The 22,332-nt window shown below is 34.1% G+C and overlaps 1 protein-coding gene across 8 annotated transcripts in view; it reads left to right on the plus strand.

Annotated features, from left to right (window-relative positions):
- Positions 1 to 21,798, plus strand: part of CAMK2D (calcium/calmodulin dependent protein kinase II delta) — a 345,760-nt gene extending 323,962 nt beyond the window's left edge. For 4 of the 8 annotated variants that reach the window (XM_074273763.1, XM_074273768.1, XM_074273767.1 and 1 more), the window contains 4 exons: positions 9,339 to 9,414; positions 13,133 to 13,227; positions 16,118 to 16,346; positions 19,643 to 21,798. In XM_074273763.1, the coding sequence (XP_074129864.1) occupies positions 9,339 to 9,414; positions 13,133 to 13,227; positions 16,118 to 16,346; positions 19,643 to 19,646 (404 nt within the window). In that variant the 3' untranslated portion in view covers positions 19,647 to 21,798. Of the gene's footprint in view, positions 1 to 9,338; positions 9,415 to 13,132; positions 13,228 to 16,117; positions 16,471 to 19,642 lie in introns of those variants that run through there. The other 4 variants (XM_074273769.1, XM_074273770.1, XM_074273771.1 and 1 more) reach the window with 3 other exon arrangements.
- Positions 21,799 to 22,332: the final 534 nt, after the last annotated feature.

Genomic DNA, 22,332 nt, shown 5'->3' on the forward strand with positions numbered 1-22,332 from the left:
AAATGTTGATTTACCATATTGATGAAATGTAAAAAGCTATGTGTCTGTCTCATTCAAGAAATCAAAGCTTCTACTTGTTATTAATAATAGCTAGCATTTATATAGCACTTAAAAGCTTGCAAAGTGCTTTATAAATATCTAATTTGATCCTTCCCACCGTACTAACAGAAAAGTACTATTATAATCCCCATTTTACAGATGACAAAACTAAGGAAATAGATTCAATGACTTAATCAAGGTCTCACAGCTAGTAAAATCCAACATTCTGTCCACTGCATCAATCTTAAGTTAAGAATTAGTCTTAACTAATTCTTCAGGGCTTGGAGGTGATATGAAGTTTTTAAAAGCTGACAGGGCTCCAAGCCAGATAGTTCTTTCTAAGAAGAAAAATTCTGAGTAGAAGTCCTAAGAGAAATGGTGTGTCTGTCATTTGAGGATCAGCCCAGCTGAATTGAGAGAGGCACAGTCAGCAGATGGGCAGCCATTATTTGTTCATTTTTTTCAGCCTCCAGTTACTAAGATTACATGGGTTTACATCATGGCATAGGAGAAAGAACACTGACTTTAAAGCTCAAGGACTCGATTCCTTTATTTTTCCCCAACTTGGCCCTTCCTTAACTACCCGGGCTTCTTCCATATTACTCATATCTGCACACTCTACAGTCCAGTCCTACTAGCCTATTCACCATTCCTCTCACTCATAATTGCACCTCCTATCTCTATAAATTTTCACTGACTATGGAAAGCCACACCTATCAGTTCTACATTGGTGTTCGGTTTCACTGCTCAAGATCACCAAACCACCTCATGTGCTCTCATGACTCCAGTTTGAAAGAATCCTTTCTCCTGCCCAGTTTTAAAGAGTATTTAAGTAACCATGAAGCCCCTGCCCCAGCAAACTGCTAAAAAAAAAAAAAAAAATGGAAACACTAGGTAAATTTCTGCTTTGAAATCTAACTCACTTGACCTAATAAGCCATGGCTTTGCATATGTAAATCTTACAAGTTGTTTCAGGCTGATTTCTGTGCTACAGACTGATTTCTAGTATGGTTGGATCTAATGGGTCATTGATATAGATTTAAGTTTAGGGCTGAATTCAACCCCCTCATTTTACAGATGAAACTGAGGGCCAGGAAAGGGGGGAGGTAAATAACTTGTATAAAGTCACCAGTAATACACAGAGAATCTGAGGTGAAAAGTGATTGTTTTTAATCTTTAATGTGGAAAGTTTAAGCTAGCTGACCAAAATGGGAATATTCTTCCAAAGCATTCAGTCCAAAGCAACTGAGGCACAGGTTTTTAGCAAGCAAAATACAGTCTTACAGCTGTTGTTATCTTTACTTCAAAGAGAGAGCAGGGAGAGAGGAATTAACTTGATATTTACAGCTTGGAGACTGTGACTCAGGCCCAGTCAGACAGAGGAGTAGGACCATTCTTGGATAGATAGGGATTATAATGAGGGCATAACTGCAGGATACAAGATTGTCCTTGACAATAATTCTATTCCCAAGGTAGTTTTTGCACAGGGATGAAGTCAGAGAGGAAATTGTTTTTCTTTTCTATCCTTCATTGTGTCACAATGGTATGTGAAGGGGAGTAGGAGCCTCAAGGTTTAAAGTTTTCTTTTTAAACTCAATTTTCCCAAGTCTAATTTTATAAATGAAAAAAGGGGAGGGGAATATAGTTCATTATATTTAAATATAAAAATGTTATTTCATTGTTCCATGAACTGGAGAAGAAAATGATAAACCACTCTGTTATCTTTGCCAAGAAAACCCCAGAAGGGGTGATGAAGAGTCAGATATGACTGAACAAGTGATTTAAATAAATTAACATAGTGCTTTGCATATAGTAAATAATATATGCTCTTTTCTTTCCACTCTCCTTCCTTACATTCTCCCTCTCTCCTTCCTGACTTTCCCTTCTTCCTCCTTTCCTTTCTCTGCATCCTAATAACCACTGAACCTTTCCATCTTCTTGTGGCTGAATTTTCCAATTTGGGCTATCTACCTCCTGATATTAGAATGTGAGTTCCTTAAAAAACATTTTTCTTTTAGTATCTCCAGAACTTAGCCTACTTCTTGGCACATAGGAAATAGTTAAATGTTCATTCTTTCATTGTCACTGTCGTAGCCAGAGAAAGAGGCTTTTGTTTGTGGCTATAGAGGAATTAGAAAATAGTTTCCATGTTTTTTGATTCTTAACCATTAGAGGGTGAATCTTAATAAATTAGCACTTTAAGGTTTACAAAGCTCCTAACATATATTATTTCATGGGCTCCTCAAAACAAAATTGTAAAATAGGTATTATTGTCATCCCTACCCTTATTTAAAAATGAGGAAACTGAGGCAGAGAGAGGTTAAATGATTTGCCCCAAGATCATGAGCCATTAAATTTCTGAGGCAGGATTTAAACTCAGTATCCTATTCACTAAGTCATCTATCTGCTTCTAAACTAGAGCCTTGTTATATCTTGCTGTGTGGATAACAACTCACCAATTTTATTAGTCAATAGTTTACATTGGCCAATAATCATTTAGGCTTCTATACTCTGTACTCAGTACCAAGCTCAGCTCTGAGTTTACAAAGAAAAGCAAAAGATATTTTAAAATAATTTACATGAATCCATTCAAGTAAGAAATAGTACAGATTCACTAGAATTTAAAAATGTTAGAATTGTTGCAATATCAAGATTCTAGAGAAACTTGATTCTGAATGTGATAATGGGAGAGAGTTGTTACTGGAAACATTTTCCAGCCTTATTCATCATTTTACTTTAGCAGAGATGAAGACCCTGAAGAACCAAGAGATTTGTGTGCCATCATTTTGCTAGGGAGGAGTACAGATAAGAATGGATGTTGGCCCTTGGATCTAAAGCCAGAGACTTTAATCCCAAGAGACAAAACTCTTTCAGCTCTTGACAGTGAGTCTCTCCTCCTGTTCACTGTGCCTCAAGTCTTCTTTCCTGAGGAGAAAATAAATTCCAATTCCTATAGTTCTAAAAAGAACTAGCTCAGGGCAACTTAGTAGCACAGTAGATAGAGCATCAGCCCTGAAATCAGGAGGTTCAAGACATTTTAACACTTCCTAGCTGTGTGACCCTGGGCAAGTCACTTAACCCCAATTGCCTTAGTAAAATAAGTGAAAAATAATCAATAAAACAAGAGAGAGAGAGAGAGAGAGAGAGAGAGAGAGAGAGAGAGAGAGAGAGAGAGAGAGAGAGAGCGCTCTCTTGGAACAACTTAAACATGTTTCTCACTTGATTAAAGTGGAGAGAATTGAAAAGTCAAAGATTCAGGTTCATATTTTAGGTCTATCTGGGATTAGTGAGAGTTTTGAACATGTTCTTTACATTCTATGTTTAGATGTCACCATGTCGCAGTAAAACTACTTCCTGAGTTATGATATGGCCCCATAGTAAAATTTGTGATTTATTGAGCAAAAGATTAAATAGAAAGTGTTAATTATTGCTACACCTCTCACCAAATCTTAAGGAGGGAAGATGAAGGCACAACTCTTCTCCTTTCCATGCAGCAAATTAGAAGATACTAAATGCATTTTTCAATATTCTTTTCGATGAGAAAAGGCACATACTCTACTGGTCTACTGGTGTTAACTAAATGGACTTAGGACTAAGGTGGACTTAGGAAGACCTGAATTCAAACCTCAGACTCTATGTGAGCATGGGCAAGTCACTTAACTAGCATGTGGCTCAGTTTCCTCATCTGTAATTTGAGGACCTCTCAGAATTGTGATGATAAAATGAGACAATATTTGTAAAGCATTTAGCACAGTGCTGGACACATTATTATTTATTTGATTCATCTAATCTGCTGGTTCAGAAGGAAAACTTGAGTTCAAATCCAGACTCTCTCACTGTCAAGTCATTTGAATCACTCAATATCCCCAAGCAATTCTAAAACTTTATAAATATTATGTGAGGATTGCATTAGTAAAAGAGAGTTTGCAAACTAGGAGTTTCCCATACCAGTTGAAATCACAGGTTCAAACCCAAAAAAAAAAGGGGGGGGGGGGAAACCCTGCTGTCAACTAAGCATTTTAGATATATTTTTAAAAGATATTTTCTCTAGTTTATTAAAATGCTAAGTATAACATTTTATTAATACTTTGAATGTTTCCTAACAATTATGATATTAATGTTCCGATTTATATTCTTATTCTATTTAATTTTTAATGGTTTTTATGCCATTTTTGTAATGAATACATGTTCATGCTGTATCTGTAGCATGCAGTTCTGGATTAATAAAAGCAATAAAAATGATATTATTATCATATCTTTATCTTTATATACTAGGCATATATATGTATATACAGATGAAAGATGTCATTTTTATTCTCATGATTAATAATGATAATGTGAATAATATCATTAATTATAAAAATAGCTAATATTTACCTATTGCAAAGTGCTTCACATATATTATCTCATTTATTCATATAAACTCTGGATAAGGTCCAGAAGATAATTCATGGCTTTAATTTATTTATTATTTATTTTTGCTGAGACAATTGAGGTTAAGTGACTTGCCCAGGGTCACACAGCTAGTGTTAAGTGTCTGAGGCCAGATTTGAACTAGGGTCCTCCTGACTTCAGGGCTGGTGCTCTATCCACTGCACCATCAAGCTGCCCCCGTGGCTTTTAGAATAAAATATATTCTTTTGGATATTGAGATGTCTTTTGTCTGTTTCAAGGATTTCAACTGGATGAAGTTGTTAGGCTACTGACCTGCAGTTACTACAACCATATTATCATCTGTAGATAAGATAGCACTGTGTCTGTGTTAGAAAGGAAGTTTAGACTCTGTGGTCATTTTCACTGAGGGTTCTACTCCAACGTAAATTTATTATTATTAGGTGATTAATCCATTATCCATTATTGAGAAGATCAAAGGACATTTTCCTTTAGTTGTACACTGTACTGAAGTTTAAAAATTTCATCTGCCAAAATAGAAAAACTCATTAAGAATTCAAGTTTCTCATAATTTGATACTTTTTTTTTGGGGGGGGGGGAGGATATGAAAGTTTCAAAAGTCATTTTATTGTAAGAAAGGGATCCTGGATTTTTCACAAACTGAACCTTTATGGTAAATATGCTCTATCTCTCTCTTCATTTCTTTTTAAGAGTTGGAAAACTGCTTATTTGAAATACTGTGTTGTCCTTGGCATTCCTATTGTACACTGAAAAGCTGTCCCTTTAAACAAGAGCTTTAAGGAAGGCCCTAGATTCAAATCCCAGCTTTATCATTTTCTGGCTTCTCAATTATAAAAAAGAATATAATAATATTCACTCTATCTATATCTTATGGGGCTTTATCTTTACAAGATCAAATGAAATAATGTATGTAAAGCACCATGTAAGCCCTCAAATACTGTGTAAATATAAGCTATTTTTACTGTTGAGATTTTCTGTTTACCAAGTTACAATGTTCTCACTCTCCTTTTTTGGAGATCTTTCTTATTGGTGTCCTTTTGGAGCCAGGTCAGCTGTTCTGGGCTCTCACCAAATGTTCATGCTGCTGAAACCACAGACAGATGAATCACTTATTGGCAAATGGAATTAAACTTTAGCCAAAATGCCATTGGCAATATCCCTGTCATTTTCCTGCTGCCACTTAGGTACTTTTGGCAGTGTTTTTAACATTATTTTTTAATATTTTATTTAATATTTATATTCACCACAACTGGCAGAAATGTGAATGAAGATAGGAAGATAGGAAATCCTAACCTATTTAACAAAAACGTTATTATTATTGTAGCAATTATTATAGGACATGGAATATATTTTAGAACAGATATATATTATCAAGCTAAGTCAAGATGTTAATGTATGTGATGATTTTAGTTATAATGTTCCATTTCCCTTAAATTCAAGATAATTCTTATTAAACTTGATATTAGTAGCAGTAATTCATGGCAACTTGCATTTTTTGCTAATTAGCATCCAAATATCAGTTAGTGGGATTTGTTGTAAAATCAAATGATCTCAGCTAAATTGGTTTGACAGAGCATTTATCTCCTACAGGAACTGCAGTTGAAGAAAGAATAATAATTTTTATTTGGATTATTTATTTACTTAATAAAGGCAAAAGTCCAGTTTTTTTCCCCAAAATGAATACAACCTGATTGTACCCCAAATTTAAATCTGGAAAGGATTACAGAGGCCTTCTAGTCAACCTCTTTATTTTATAGATGAGGAAACTGAAGTTCAAGTATGATTTGCCTTCTGTAACATGAATACATGTCAAATAGAGTTCAAATATAGATTCTCTGATTTCATTCTCAGCTTTTCTCCACTAAACTGTTGCCTCCCCATTAAGTGCTAAGACATAGAAATAGAAGTAATATGTTCTCCATCATATGGCCTAATATTTCCCAATCCTAATTTTATATCCACCTCAAAGTATCTCACATAAAGTTAAACAAATTCATTTTCATTTTAAAATGTATGGAACATATACATAGGAATAAAGAAGAAATATTTTATGGTAAAACAGAAAGTTAAATAGTTCCATGAAAATGAGGATGAATCAATTTGCTTGACTTAAACATCTCATATATGATTTGTTTTTCCTGCTTATTTTCATGTTGTCTCCTCCTTTAGACTGTGAATCCCTTGAGAACAGGGACTGTTTTGTTTCACTTTATATCTCTTTTGTTTAGTAAAGTCCCCTGCATGTGGTAGGTGTTTAATAAATGCTTATTGACTTCATAAGTCAATAAGTGCCTACTGTTTTAAGAACTGTTAGGTGCATATATTGAGTGCCTGCTGTGTCTAAGAATTGTGCTAAAATTGTATTAGATATTGTTAAAGCTACCAAAAAGGATTCCTGCGCAATTATTTCCTTCAAGTACTTTTTATAGTTAAAGAAATCAGACATAAAGACCTCTGAAATTCAACAAATGTAAAAGACAATTCAGTAAATATAAAAGACAATTGACAAATCAAATTTAATATAAGACACCACGAGGCAATGAATTCTGAAGAATGATTTGGCCAATTTTAATTTTAGAAGATTAATAACAAGGAATAATAGCAATCTTTCCAGAATGGAGGTGGTAGCTACAAATATGGAATGAAAAAGAAAGTTATTGTGAGAAAATGCTAGGAAATAATAATGATTATTTACATTACATTACAACTAGGTAGCTAGACAATCAAGGAGACCTGACTTCAAATCTTGCCTCAACTATTTACATCCTCTATGATCTTGAACAAGACATTTAAACTCTGTCTGTCTTGATTTCCTCAACTGTTTTGTTTTGTTTTGTTTTGTAGTAGTAGTGGTGGGGGCAGCAATTAGAATTAAGTAACTTACTCACGATCACATAGTAAGTGTCTGAGTCTAGATTTGAACTCAGGTCCTCTTGACTCCAGGCCAAGTGCTCTTTTGACTATACTCCCTAGTTGCCCCAATTGTAAGGAAGGAACGAAGGAATGAAGGAACAAAGGAAGGAAGGAAAGATCAAATAGCATTGTAAAGTCCTTTGTGTTGTCAGTCACATCTGACATTTCATGACCCCATGGACCATCACAAGCTAATATTGTTCATGGTGGGGGTTTTTTGGGCAAAGATACTGTTTGCCATTTCTTCAGTGAACTAAAGAAAAGACAAGTTAAAAGACTTGTCCAGAGTCACATAGCCGATAAATCTCTGAAGCTGGATTTAAACTTAGGTCCTCCTGACTCCAGCCCCTGTCCTATATCTCCTGAGCCACCTAGCTGCCTCCCTAAAGTTTTTACAAACCTTAAAAAACTATGTGAATGTTAACTAGGTACTAGCTAACAAAAGAGTACCTATTTTGAAAGAGTGATATTTGATTATATTTGAAAAAATAATAGGTACCCTAGAAATTCAGAAAAGGGGGGTTAATTTCTCCACTAATAATACAGTATAGCTACAGAATATGTATCTTTGTTTTTACAAAAAGCACTATCAGATAGCTGTTGTCCTCAATTGTAAACTTAAATATCTTTTTTTTTTTCCTGAGCCTTTTTTTTAATGAAACCTATGATTCCATTGGTAGAGAATTTCCAATAAGGAAAGTTTCTCTCTTTATGCAGATCAGCATCTGATCCATAACATAATTTTAGAAAATTTCCTGAGGACATTAGGGACACTTCTTATTGTCTAGGAAGGATTTACCAAAAAGAATTGGTTTAGTGTTGGGTTAAAATTAATATTAAAATAAATTAATAAATTATTTTGTTGTAGTCAGAGGAATTGAGACATTGTGGTGTAGTGGATCTGGTATCTGGAACTAGTATCATAACTAGGATAAACCTGAATTTAAATGCCATCTCTGACCTATGGTGACTGTATCACCATGAGCAAGTCACTTAAACATCCAAAACATTTTACAATTAATGAGTTGCAGAGAAGACTCTATTCTGCTTTGGAAGAGAGTCTTTTTTAGGAATTTTCTATATCAATCACAGGTCTACTCAGAAAGTCACAGGAACTCGAGATTAAAATGACAATTATATGATAATTTCTAACAACAATTATACATGTTGCCCTAATTATATTGCATTACTGGTATAGACATTATAGTTATCCCTTCTACTTTGTAACTTTCCCTATCATACTTTCTATATATTGCAGATTGGCATAAGAAATTAAATTAAATGGAAAATTTTTGAGAGTTGTATGGAAGCCACAGATGACACACAAAAATCAAAAGATGACACAGAAAAAAAAAAAAATCAGACTTCTTCTCTGGTATGAAGGGAGGGCCAAGACATTTTAGCAAACTTTTCAGATCACAGGAGTGTTGTGCTTCTAACCCTCCATGATGTGAAAGGGATAACTATATTTAAATATAAAAGATACTTGAAAGAGTGTTTAAACTCTAACACATTTTCTCTCTCTCTCTCTTTCTCTCTCTCTCTCTCTCTCTCTCTCTCTCTCTCTCTCTCTCTCTTTCTCACTTGGTTGGAAATATATACAATTAAGTTCAGAATTGTTCATGAACATATGTGAATTAATAGCACAATATTCCCTGCTCCCCTAGGTTTTCATTCTTTAAAAAAAAAAAAAAATTAAATGATTGAGAAATGGCTTTGCATAGCCTTTCAAAGAAAAAACTAAGGTAAAGTATATATTTTTGAACTTTGAAGTCTTCTTTTTTTCCCTAAAAACACACATTTATCTAGTCTTTTCTGCTGGTAGGAAAGGAGTGTCACAATTCCAACTGAAGGATATGGGATGGTTACCTAAATGGGAGTAGGTATCTCTAGTGCCAGAGGCCCTCCATGATACTGCTATAAGATTTTGTATTGTCTTTACTTCTCATTTGGGTCTATACTTTTCCTTTTAGCTCGTAAGCAAGAGATTATCAAAGTCACTGAGCAACTTATTGAAGCAATCAACAATGGGGACTTTGAAGCTTACACGTAAGTATTGATGTTATTTTTCTTTCATGAATACATAGCATTTGTTCCATTCTTAATTATGAAGGTTTAAGCATGAGGTCTTGGCTATAAAGTTCTCATTTAAGTCTTTATTCTAATATTCTAAAAGTTTCATTTTTATGTTAGAAATAGAACATCTTTCCTCAAGCATAAATGCAGCATCCAAAGGCTAGTGCTTTGACTACATTTCCTTAATTAAAAGAATCATTTTTAGGACACCCTGGATTCTAATTGGCATATGGAGCTCTTAATGGGTAAACTCCTTTGAACAATGAAAGTGCATGACTGTTTGGCAATTTACTGTGTTGGAAAGTTTGGGTATAGAGAGATTTAAATAACTTCCTCAGAGTCCCATGGCTAGTATGAGTCAAAGATGTGATTCAGACCCAAGCCTTTGGGATGTCAAAGCAGTCTCTCTGAAATGGGACCTAGCAACATGTATTTGGAGAGCTGACTTTAAAGTAAAAGAACAGCAAACAAAAGTAAGAGGAAAGGAGGAAAAAATAAGAAAAATGAGGAGAAAATGGAAAAAGGAAATAGAAGACAGAAGAAAAAAGGAGAGACAGAAGGACAGGACAGGACAAGAGAAATAGGAGAGAAGAAGGGAAGTCAAAAAAGGAAAAGAGTAGGCATGAGAGGACAGACATAATAAGACAAGAGGAGAGGAGAGGACGAAACATAGGGAGAGAAAACGTAAGAGAAAAGGAGAGATTAGGAGCATAGGGGATGTTGAAGGAAGAAGAGGACAGGAAAGACAGGAGGAAAGGAGAGGGAGAAAACAGGAAAGAATCCCCCCCCATTATTAGAGATCATCATACCTTTTAAACATTTACTATGAAAACAAGGATCCACAGTCTTCCCATTTCAACAGCATTATTTCTTTGTAGAGGATTTGTTGAGCCAAGAGGTTTAAGAAGAAGTAAGAATTAGACATTTTTAATGTATGAGATAGTAATCCCCTGTAGACCTCAAGTGACAACTTAAAAAAAATATTATAGACTTTTTTATTTAACAGTCCCTAAATTATCCAATTATTGAATACTTAATTGTATGCTGTAGTAAGAAGGCATTCTTCTCAGAGCTGTTAGACCTTAATGGATCTATCTTCATTACTATCAAAAAAAACCATGTTGATATATACATCTGTGTGTTTTAGAAAATAATTTTTAAAAGTATATTACAAATTATTATTGGCACATAATTGTGTGCCAATACGTTTGTACTATACAAATGTATTAGATATATCACACACTTAGGATAACTTTGTCTGAATCCACTAAGCTATGGATTTGTGACCTTGTCATGAGAACTTCTCCAATGTACTTATATAGAAAGCACATCTTGGAAACACAGAGCTTCCAAAGATTTAATACATATATACAGATACACACACACACAGCCATACACAAAGCTCTAGAAAGCTTTTAATTGAAAGCTTACTCCAGTTTGCAGATCTCCATGAATGACCAGAGAAACAAGAGAAATGAAGTGAATTCAATGCTACTTTGCATGAATAATATATTAAATATTTTGATTGCCTGACTTGATCACAGACAGTGATTTTAAAAAATTTAGACCTAGAGTATATAACTGATTTTTTTTTGCTTCATTTTGGTTGTTTGCGGACAATTTAAAATAAAAAGGATAATAAAAGTTTGGCATAGACAATTTGTCAGCCTGTAGTTTTAGAGTATTGTCTGGGGTAATGAGAGTCTAAAAACCTAAAAAATTCTTTTGAGAAAATTGTTTTTAACTAAATGTCCTCAATGAAATCAAATTTCAAAAATAAATTCAAATATTCCACATAAAAGTGAATTTATTATTAAAGTACCTCAAAACATTCAAGATGCATCCATTAGGGCAAATGCTAACCTTGTGGAGGTGATCCTATGAACAATAATGGTGACCTTGAATTATATTCGTGAGCTTTTACAGTCTTAGTCTATAGTGATAGGCTAAGACAACTAAGAAATTGTGTGATGTATGACCCTTACATGAGGATTTTTTGGCTTATGCTGCTATATAATTATTTTTTTCAGTTGAGTTCAGCTCTGCATGACCCCATTTGGGGTTTTCTTGACAGATATTAGAATGGTTTGCCATTTCCTTTTCCAGCTCATTTCACATGTAAGGAAACTAAGGCAAACAGGATTAAGTGATTTGTCCAGGATCACACACCTAGTAAGTGTCTGAGGCTATCCCTAAGTGTGTGATATATCTAATACATTTGTATAGTACAAACGTATTGGCACACAATTATGTGCCAATAATAATTTGTAATATACTTTTTAAAATTATTTTCTAAAACACACAGATGTATATATCAACATGTTTTTTTTATAGTAATGAAGATAGATCCATTAAGGCCTAACAGCTCTGAGAATAATGCCTTCTTACTACAGCATACAATTAAGTCTTCAATAATTCACTGATGGGGATAACTATTATTTCTAGGAGGATTAATAGTTGCTAAGCAATAAAAAAAGTCCTTGTTACCATGGAAACACTGTTCTTTCTAGGTCTTATCATTTTGTTCCTCATAAAGGCATGTTATACATTTGCCTTTGAGCTTAAAAATATTTCCCTACCATGCAGGCTAGGGAAAAGCATAAGGGACACCTGCATAAGGCTTGAGCAAAATACAAAGGATAACCACTTTCAGTTCTCTACTGAAAAAATATCTGAAAATCAAACATCAGGCTTCCAAGCTATCTATGATTGGTACCCTGTATTTTTGAGCTTACATTTTATCTAACAGATGAGAAAATATTTCTCTCTAAAGGAGAAAGAACAAAAAGGTCTTGCAGAAAGATCCCACTCTGGAACCTAAAGCACACTTGATTAAATTAGTCACAAGCCTTCTATTACTTCAACTCATGATATACTCAGTGACTCTACAAGCTTTCTCCAGATAGTCATTATCTTGTATCAGTCACTAATAATAGTGAATCCTGGATTAATCAGAATTAAATAGGGACATTTCAAACTTTTCTTAGGTATAATTTTGAGTCCATAATAATAGCTCCACAAATACTATCATTGTCCAAAGAGCTACTTCCAATAAAGAAGTCACTTGTGTTGTGTCCGAACTAAGCTCTCTGGAGGATCTCAGTACCAGCCCAAGACCTTGGTCTTAAAAGAGGAGTGAAGAGTCAGGACTCACATGGAGGTCAAACATGGAATCCATTTATTCCAAATTCTCTCAGCCTTATATACCCTGATACCTTTATATAACTATAGCAAGCTGTGCATGCACTAACTATATACTGTGCATGTAGGACCACATAGCCAACTTGCTATTGTTTGTAAATATTTCTTTGACACTTGGTATCACTCTGCTTTAATCACAACACAGGTTGTCCCCATCCCCTGACTTCTCAGGAAGTCCAAGAGTCCTTAAGGGAAGATGGGGAGCTGAACTAGACATTGTTATCAGGTTCCCTCTGGGCTGAAGGGTCTTCTACCTCACCCAGAGTTCCCCCACTGTCTGTGGTCCTCTACACATGTGTTATCTGAAGTATATGGGAGTGTGGCTGGGAGTATAAGAGATTCACACAGTAGTTATGGTGCACTTTAAGGAAGTTCTTTAAAGAACTTCTAAAGTTCTCTAAATTGGCTGGTTGAAGAACCAGAATGAATGTGTGTGATACAACAGACTAATATTAAGTTCTTTGCGGGCTATTTTTATTTTTTCCTACAGAAAAATATGTGACCCAGGTCTCACTGCCTTTGAACCTGAAGCTTTGGGTAATTTAGTAGAAGGAATGGACTTTCATCGATTCTACTTTGAAAATGGTATATTTCTTCCTTTTTAAAAAAGGTTCTTCCTGGCTTTTTCTAAATAAAATCCTCTTTCTGATTATAAGTGAAATAGGAATTTTTTCCCCTAGGGCAGTTTTATGCATTATGGGAATATATCTTTATTGAAATAGGAAATTAATGATAGTTACATAAATTCTCACTATAAAACATCTATTTTAATAATAAATGCAACATTATGAAATCTAGCCAAAATTACAAAATCTAAATCAGTATTAAAGTTACCTTTCATCACATCCTTTTATTACATGAAACTTAATGAACATATACATAAATGTATGGAGTGTTGTTTGCTTGTTTGTTTTTTTTAGTTCTTGGTGAGCAGTTGTTTGCTAAAGAAATTGAACATGTTTTCTCCCAATCTTTGAAGTGATGAAGAAATATTTGAAAGCATGCTATTTATATTCTCAATATAGTATAGATGGTAATGATTAATACCATGACAACATGTTAACTTTGCAAGAAGTTCAGTAATTTTGGAAGAACTGCACAAAGGGAATACAATCTAGAGATGTTTTACTAATAATCCACATCCAAATAAAAGCAAGGCTTACGGTGACTTGACAATGCTATTTCTTTTTGAGCAAAGGAAATTTATTAAAGAACAGAAAGGTTCATGCCCGGGATAAGAATTAACTTTTGCTAGGATCTTCTTATACCTTCTATAAAAGTTTCCTTAGATCAGAAGTTCTCTTCCTATTAGATTATAGACTTATTGTGAGAAGGAATTAATTATCTTTTGCCTCTTTTTACATCCCAGCACTTAGAACAGTGCTTGCCACAGATACTTAATAAATATTGACTGATCAATTGAATGATTTGTGTGTATTGTGCTCCACTTTAGCATTCTGCTAAAACCTATGGACCCCTTCTCAGAATGATGTTTTTAAATAATTGAATAAAAAGCTAAATTTAATTAGAGATTTTTTTAAAAGATACTTTTTCTTCCCATTCAAGTTCGAGGGCCCCTCGAATCCATACCCACACTTACACCTGAAATCTATCCACTTAGGAATCTAAAAACTCTAGGTTAAGAAGTCCTGCCCTAGATTCTAGGTATTCATTCTATTCATTCCTATCTCCCAGCTTCTGGAAGTCACATTTTAAAAAATGCCTTCTAGAGTGAAATTCATGATCCTGTGATTATTTTGTTGTCATATGTTACTCTGATGCTAAGAATGCTTCATACAGGAAATCAAAGCTTTTGACAATGGCATTTTGGTGACATAAAGAACATCATTTTCTTTTGTCATCAATTTCTTAAATAAATTTTCTGACCAAAATTACTGTGTTAGCATAATTTTATATATATAGAAATATGAAAGATATAAATTGTGTGTATATGTTTCAATCTGTATCCAGACACATCCAATTCTTTTTTCTAGGGATAGAAAGCATTTTTCATCATAATTCCTTCAGAGTAGTCTTGGATCATTGTATTACGAAGGATAGCAAAGTCATTTACAGCTGATCTTTTCATGTTACTATTATGTTATACACAGTACATTTCACTTTTTGAGTTCATGGAGAACTTTCCAGGTTTTTCTGAAAGTATCCTGCTCATCATTTCTTATGGAACAAAAATAGTCCATCATAATCACAATTTATTCAGCCTTTCCCCAACTGTTATAAATATTTTTGTGCATATAGAAAGGATCTCCCATTCTAATTGAGGAGATACAATGCAAACTGCTATGTTCAGAATTGAAATTATATGCAGTGTAAATGAGAAGTAATCTCAGAGGAAAACCACTGATTTGGGAGAAAAGGGCAATCATCTCAATGGTGGTAACTAATATGTTGAATGGAAGAATCTACTTCCAAGAAACATTTTCATAGGCCAAAACAGTGAGTTGATTTTTTAATTAGATAGATCAAATTTAATAGTTTTCTATATACTTCAGTTTCTAAAAATGCACATTAAATAGGATGAGTTGAATGAAAATTGATATGAAAAAATCCTGGGTATTTTAGAAGGCTCCAAATTCAGTATGATTTAGGGTGGGGCCTGGAAATCAGGAAAAAAAAATAATGTAATCTCAGGCTGTGCTAATCAAAGCTTGGTGTCTAGAAGGAAAATTATTATAATCCAAATAGACTCTGCTCTGATCAGACTCCATTCATAGTCTTTTGTTCAAATCTGGGTGGTACATTTTAGTAAATACATTGGCAAGCTTGAGTGTGTCCAGAGGATGGTAACCAGCATATTGAAGACTCAAAGCCATGCTGTAACCATGGAAAACACTGAGTATGTCATGGATCACCAAGTCAATTAACAGGCATCAGAATAAACTGCTTTAAGTGGTTATCAGCCAAGTACTATAGGACATTAGAATTATGCAATATCCCTGCCTCATCCTATAGATGTATTTTACTAATAAATAAAAAGTAAAGAAGAAAGATAACTTTCTGAAAGATCACAGGATATCCTGCTATCTGCTTTAGCATGTTCTGCATTTACAACATAGGCTAGTGACAATCACTGTACCCCTGCATTCAGGAGCCACTTTGCTTTCTATAATTTGTTTTATCACTTCTTTTTTCTCAGTAGTCCCTAATGCAGAAAGAAAAAATGTCACTAAAAACATCTCTCAATCTTTTAGGTCCTTCATGTGAGGATAAAAGGTTATATTTTATTTTTCTTCCTGGAATTTGATAATGTAGAGAAAATTCAAAAAGCATTAAAAAAATCAAACTTTATTTTTAAAAATTGATCCTCCAAAAGGAACTAATTGCTGAGTTTACAAATTAAGGAATCCCAGAAAGGACTTCCTATGGTTGTAATGTACTGATGTTATATAGTGATACATGAACTGTGGTGACTATTGATCTTTGTTCTGGTCTATTTTCTTTTGTTCTCCTGTAGCTTTGTCCAAAAGCAATAAGCCAGTCCATACCATCATCCTGAACCCCCATGTTCATCTGGTAGGTGACGATGCTGCCTGCATAGCATACATCAGGCTCACACAATATATGGATGGCAGTGGGATGCCAAAGACTATGCAGTCAGAAGAGACACGAGTCTGGCACCGTCGTGATGGAAAGTGGCAAAATGTTCATTTTCACCGCTCGGGTTCACCAACAGTTCCAATCAAGTAAATATCTCTAGGCTGTCAGCTACTTTGATAATATATCTGTGGTCAGCTCACCATAATCTTCCATTGTTCATAGCATGGCATTGTATTATATAATCCTGGGTGTGTTTTTGGTTTTTTGGTTTTATATTTAATTCCTGGAAACATAAAGGGTCCCACAACTCCCTGGAAAACTTAGTCAGTTCACTTATGAACTGAAACTTGGCATAGCAACACTGAGTAGTAGGATAGAATAGGAGGACCTTGAGGCTGCCCTAATAAACTGAAGATACAATAGAATTAGCCAAGTTATTCACTCTTATGCTGTCATAGCTGGCATACAAAGTTTGGGTATGGAAGAAAAGAAAAGGAAGGAGTCTCTTTAAAGACCACAGGAAAACTGGAGATCAGTTTGTAGCCTAGTTTAAAAAAAAAAAGGAACCCCAGGAACAAGGTGGGAGTCATGGATTGAGTTCCTGCTAGATTGGAAGAAAGTCTTAGAAATCAGCATTGATGTGACTGTAGGAAGTAGAGGTTTTCCCATGTTCAGCTTCATGCACACTTTTACTCCAAATCCTAAGTTTGATCAATGAACTACTAAGTAGGAATTTATAAATGGGGTAAAGGAAGAAGGAAGGAAAGAAGAGAAAGAGAGAGAGAAAGAAAGAAAGAAAGAAAGAGAGAAAGAAGGAAAGAAAGAAAGAGAGAAAGAAAGAAAGAAAGAAAGAAAGAAAGAAAGAAAGAAAGAAAGAAAGAAAGAAAGAAAGAAAGAAAGAAAGAAAGAAAGAAAGAAAGAAAGAAAGAAAGAAAGAAAGGAAGGAAGAAAGAAAGAAAAGAAAGAGAGAGAAAGAAAGAAAAGAAAGAGAGAGAAAGAAAGAAAAGAAAGAGAGAAAGAAAGAAGGAAAAGAAAGAGAGAGAAAGAAAAAAGAAACAAAGAAAGAAACAAAGAAAGAAAGAAAGTTTCAAAGTGCTGAATTTGAACCAGAGAAATGAAGTTCAAATACAGACTCTCTGAGTTACTACCTATATAATCTTAGCCATGGGCCCTCTTTTCCTTGCCTTTAAAACTGAGAGAGGTTTTATACCAGAATATTTCTAAGGTATATTAACCTATAGATATATCTAGTACTGTATTATTTGTCATGGGTATTTGGAGTCATAGAAGCCAAGATTCCTCTTCTAAGAAACATCAGAAGATATTAAGTGCTAAGTGAGGTGAGGCAGGAAACTTCCAAAGAAGGGAAGAGTCCCCAGAGAAGGTTTCATGGGTCTTGAGCTGAACTTCAAAGGATAGATAATAATCTGAAAACAAAAAGAGGTAAGTGAAGCATTTCAGCCTTGAAAAGTAACATAAAGATACAAAGATATGAATGGATATAATGCAATGGTGAGTTTACAAAAACCCCAAAAGTCCAATGCAGAGATAGAAATAAGGATAATTTTAAAGGGTTAAATAAGATGATTAAAATGAAATAATTATTATATGATCTCATTATTGAATGCATATAATAGATCAGCTAAAAAAGTTTAGATTTGATGTGCTAGACAGTGGAACCAATGATGACACCCAAAATCTGAATCTATTAAGTATTTGCTTCTAAGCAGAGAGGAGCTGGCAGGCAGAGTGTAGCAAGAAGTTCTTCATTCCACTGCCAATCTTATTATCTATTATTATCTATCCCAGATAGCATATCCCAATGACTTCAATGACTCAATGCCAAACCATAAGTTCCCAAAGAACATCCCATTAGAATAAAGGGTTTACTAATCATTTGAGAGCTTTAGTAGGATTACAAATTGAAAGAGATACAATACTATCTAATAGGCAAAAATAAAATTTTTATTAAAGAATTTATGCTTAAAAGATTATATGTGGTTTAAGACAGAAAGCCTCTTATAAATGCCTAAGATTGTATTTAAGATGGGAAGGAGAATGTCTTAAGAGGCACCTTTTTGGTCATAATTGCTGAGACCTGCCTGGAAGTCGAACTTGTGGTTCTCATGGCTCCTGATATGATGTGATTGGAGTTGATGATGACCAGCTACACTATAAGTAATGTGTGGTCATGCAAAACGATTGAATTTGAAGCTCAGAGATCAGGGTTTGAATCAGCCCTGTGTGACTTGACCTTGGATAAATCACTCACTTCATCTTTCTCGATCTGTTTCCTCATTCATAAATTGGGATTGAACAAGTTGACCTTTTACAGCTCTAACCCTTATTCTCCTATAAAGATATTTTTTCCTGCATTATTTCCAATAAAGGACATACAGGGTCTTTCAGAAATACCACAAACCATGGCAAATTTGCCTGAGTTCTTAAAAGGAGCATCTAGCTAGTGAAATTTACTTTAATGTTACCATGAGGAACCATCTTCGTTATAAACTTGGATTACAGTTATTTAAGAGGTCCCTAAAATGGTGTAATCTAAAGTTCTTACTGGATTATAATTAGACAATTCTCAATTAATTGTACCAATAAAAGAACATAGCGGTGATTAAAAGAATGAAAAAAAAGAAACCATCCAAAATTTTAAATTAGGCTTTAGAAAGTATTAATTTTGGAATGCTCTTCAAATTAACCTAAAAACCTTATATTCAGTAGACCTTTGTGCAGGGACTGTGCTAGGAACCAGGAATTACAAGGACCAAAAAAAAAAAAATTAAAAGTCTATGACCTCGGGAGTTGACATTCTATATTTTTGTTTACTGACTTTGTGATGCTTTGTCTAGGCTAGTTTTTCAAGATGGCTTCTTTATATAATTCCATACATTAAAGAGTAGGCCCAGTGATCATAATCATAGGATTAAAGACAATTGATTAATTGAAAATCCTTTTATTTTTTTCATTCCTGAGAACATGATTTTGTGTTCGTGTCAAATGGTTTCCTCGGTAATCAGAGAAAGGTATTTTTCCTGGACTTTCCTGGAAGGACTTCCAACTTTTGACCAAAAGAATGCATCTGTTACATATATGTGGGATGTCCTCTTACTCATTTATTTGGCTGAGGAAATATTTATTTAAAATGTAATTTATTTAAAAAAGAAAAAAATTCTGTCTGCTCTGTAGTTTAGGTCTTTTTGAATAGAATGATAATCACACCTGATTTCTCATTTAATATCTTTGTTTAACATTATCAATTTTCCTTTATAACATTAGGTTATATATAGTCTCACTTTCACTCCTTCCCCCCACTTGCAGTATATCATCTTCTATAGTAAAAGTTTAAATGCCTTAGTCTCCTCTGTGGCACAGTAAGTGACAAGATTTTGATAAACAACAATTTAATTTGTTTTTTCCCCCTTTCTCCTTTCAGCTAAAAATGAACAATGCCACTTCTGCATTCTCTGTTTTCAAGGCACCTGGATGGTAACCACCCAGGTGGGCCTGTCTTTTTCTTCATGCATGTTTTCAAATGCATGAAGCTGTGATGGTCATATCTGTAACAATGCATTTGTGATGCATCATTTTGTCATAATATTCCATCTCAATGTTTTGTTTGCACTCTATTGAAGATGTTCCATGCAAATTAAAACCAATGTCAGAAAACAAGGGGAGGGAGGGTGAGGGAAGAGAGAAAACACCACAACCACATGATCCAAGCAAACTGCAAGCATCATTTTTCTGTTTATGCCAATTTCTAATAGCCTTCAAGTTTGTCATTCTCTAAATGATAGATTGTAAAAAAAATTCATAAAAAAAATCTATGCCATATCTATCTATTTCAGTTTAAGAGAAATTAAAAGCAAAAAATTCTCTTCAATTTTCTATTGTGGTCATCATTGAAATGAATGTTATTTTTGTCAGTGGCTTTGGATTGTAACAACTATAGGGACAAAATCAATGATAAATGTGGAAACAAAAATGTGCTGACTGAGTATCAACCCAAGCCATTTTAGTTCTTGATCAAGCTGTATAAACTGGAAAAGCTCAACTCACTGACTTGATCTTTCTAGAAAATACTTCTCCTCTTTTGCTTAATCAGCTTTGTTGCTTCTTCCTCAAGTCTGTACCCTCCAATCTCATTTCCTTTGGGCTAAGAATTTGCAGTTAGTGAGAAAAAAAAAATCTAAAGGCATCATAAGAAAAAAATAGGGATTTAGTGAAAGAGATAAAATGCAGAGAACTTTTGAGTACTTTCAGGGTGTACAGAATTTTATTAGAGAATCCTAGATTTTTTAACAGTAGTTATACTCTAGATTGGGCTTAGATGTTCTAAATCTTTTAGAAAAAAAATTACATAGATACACACGTATGTGTGTGTGTGTATATATATATATATATGTATGTATATATGTGTGTGTATGTATATATACATACATATATATATGCTTTTAAAAAGCTAAAAATGAAGATTTAAGCTCCTGCTTGAGTGACTCAATTTCTTACTCTTCTGGATAATCATCACAATCATACCAGAACCTCTAAGAGTTTAGCACAATCACTGTGTCAACCTGAGCTCCCCTTGTACCCTATTGGGTGTGAATGGCAGGGACCACACCTTCTCTAACATCACTAGTTATTTTTCTATGACTACGAAGCTCTAGAAAATAAGCAGAGAAATGCATTCTGTGTTGATATACATCTTACAGCCTGTTCTTTGCAATTTGATCTCCTCCATCTTCTCTCCTTCCTTGTAGTTCCTAAAAGTAGTTAGAGTTTTTAAGTCTAAAGAAAAGGAGGGTGCAGGTGATTGGCAGGTGGAGCTCTAGGAGTGGAGTGGGAAGGAAGCAGAGTATCACTCCTGGTTTTTCTTCTTTGCCCCCCTTCTGCAGAGCTTTTCTTCTTTCCTTTGATGCTATATAGTGCATGATATCTTCATGGTCCTTTTTTTAATAGCAGTTCCCAACCCTCTACAACCTGTTTTTAAAAGTGAAAGGGAAAATTTCCTGATTTGTATCATTTCCCTTCTGTGTCAGTTATTAATCCAAGCAATCTTTTATGTCCTTAGATGTTGTGGATGTGTGGTAAATAGATTGAAGCTTTTCTGATCATTATTACATATTTAAAATGATATGTATTTAAAATATACATCTACAGTAAATGTATTGAGCCATGTTAACCTGCCAATAAGATCTGTGAAAAAAATAACGGCCTCCTTTTTTCCTCTCTTTTAAATTCCTGTCACATTTTTGGTAAAGTGGTTGTAAGTAGCATCAGTGAATTTTAAAACATGTGTAGAATGGTGGGTTTATTTGTTTTTGTTTTTTGGGTTTTTTTGTTTTTGTTTTTGTTTTTTTTTTTTTACACTTTAACATAGCATGTGGTGTTGAAATGTTACTATAGCTCAAGTATGTCTTCCACATCAAGATGTGAAGAAATGGTGATTTGTTCTTTCCAACACAATCAAATTATATATGTATTCCTGTTATTTTGAAATACTGCCGTTTACCATGGGACACTGTGTATATTTCTTGCCATAATGGTAAATGATTGATATATTTAAGAATTAATAAATTTGTGATTTCTGCTGACAATGTGCCTGCCCATCATTATTTCTCAGGAAAGCATAATGGCATAGTTAGAGGAAGAATGTCCTAGGACAGGGGTAACCAAGATTTTTAGCAACAAGAAAATGTAATGTAATTCAAGGAAATTTAATATATTACTTATTATATTATTTATAGTTATTTAAGTTAAAGGCACTATTAAATAATTCTTAGCAATTAGCAAATAAGTAAGTGCCTACTACATGCCAGGCATTGTACTAAGTTCTAGGGATACAAAGAAAGGCAAAAGACAATCCCTTGGACCATCATCACGAACTCTGAAGAAGTTTGAAAACCACAAATTGGGGATCAACATACTGGAATGTTGGCACTTAATTCACCAAGCATTTATTATGTGTCTACTGTGTACTAGGCCCTGGAAATACAAGAATTCTTGCTCTAAGTGGAACAGGGAAAGACTTAAGAGAAGACAGTATTAGCAAAGGCCTCATGTAGAAAGTGGAACTTTAGTTGAGCTTTGACAGAATATGTCAATTTTCCCTGTGAAATTGGGATG

Source organism: Sminthopsis crassicaudata, chromosome 6 (genome assembly GCF_048593235.1).
Source record: "Sminthopsis crassicaudata isolate SCR6 chromosome 6, ASM4859323v1, whole genome shotgun sequence".
NCBI lineage: Eukaryota > Metazoa > Chordata > Mammalia > Dasyuromorphia > Dasyuridae > Sminthopsis > Sminthopsis crassicaudata.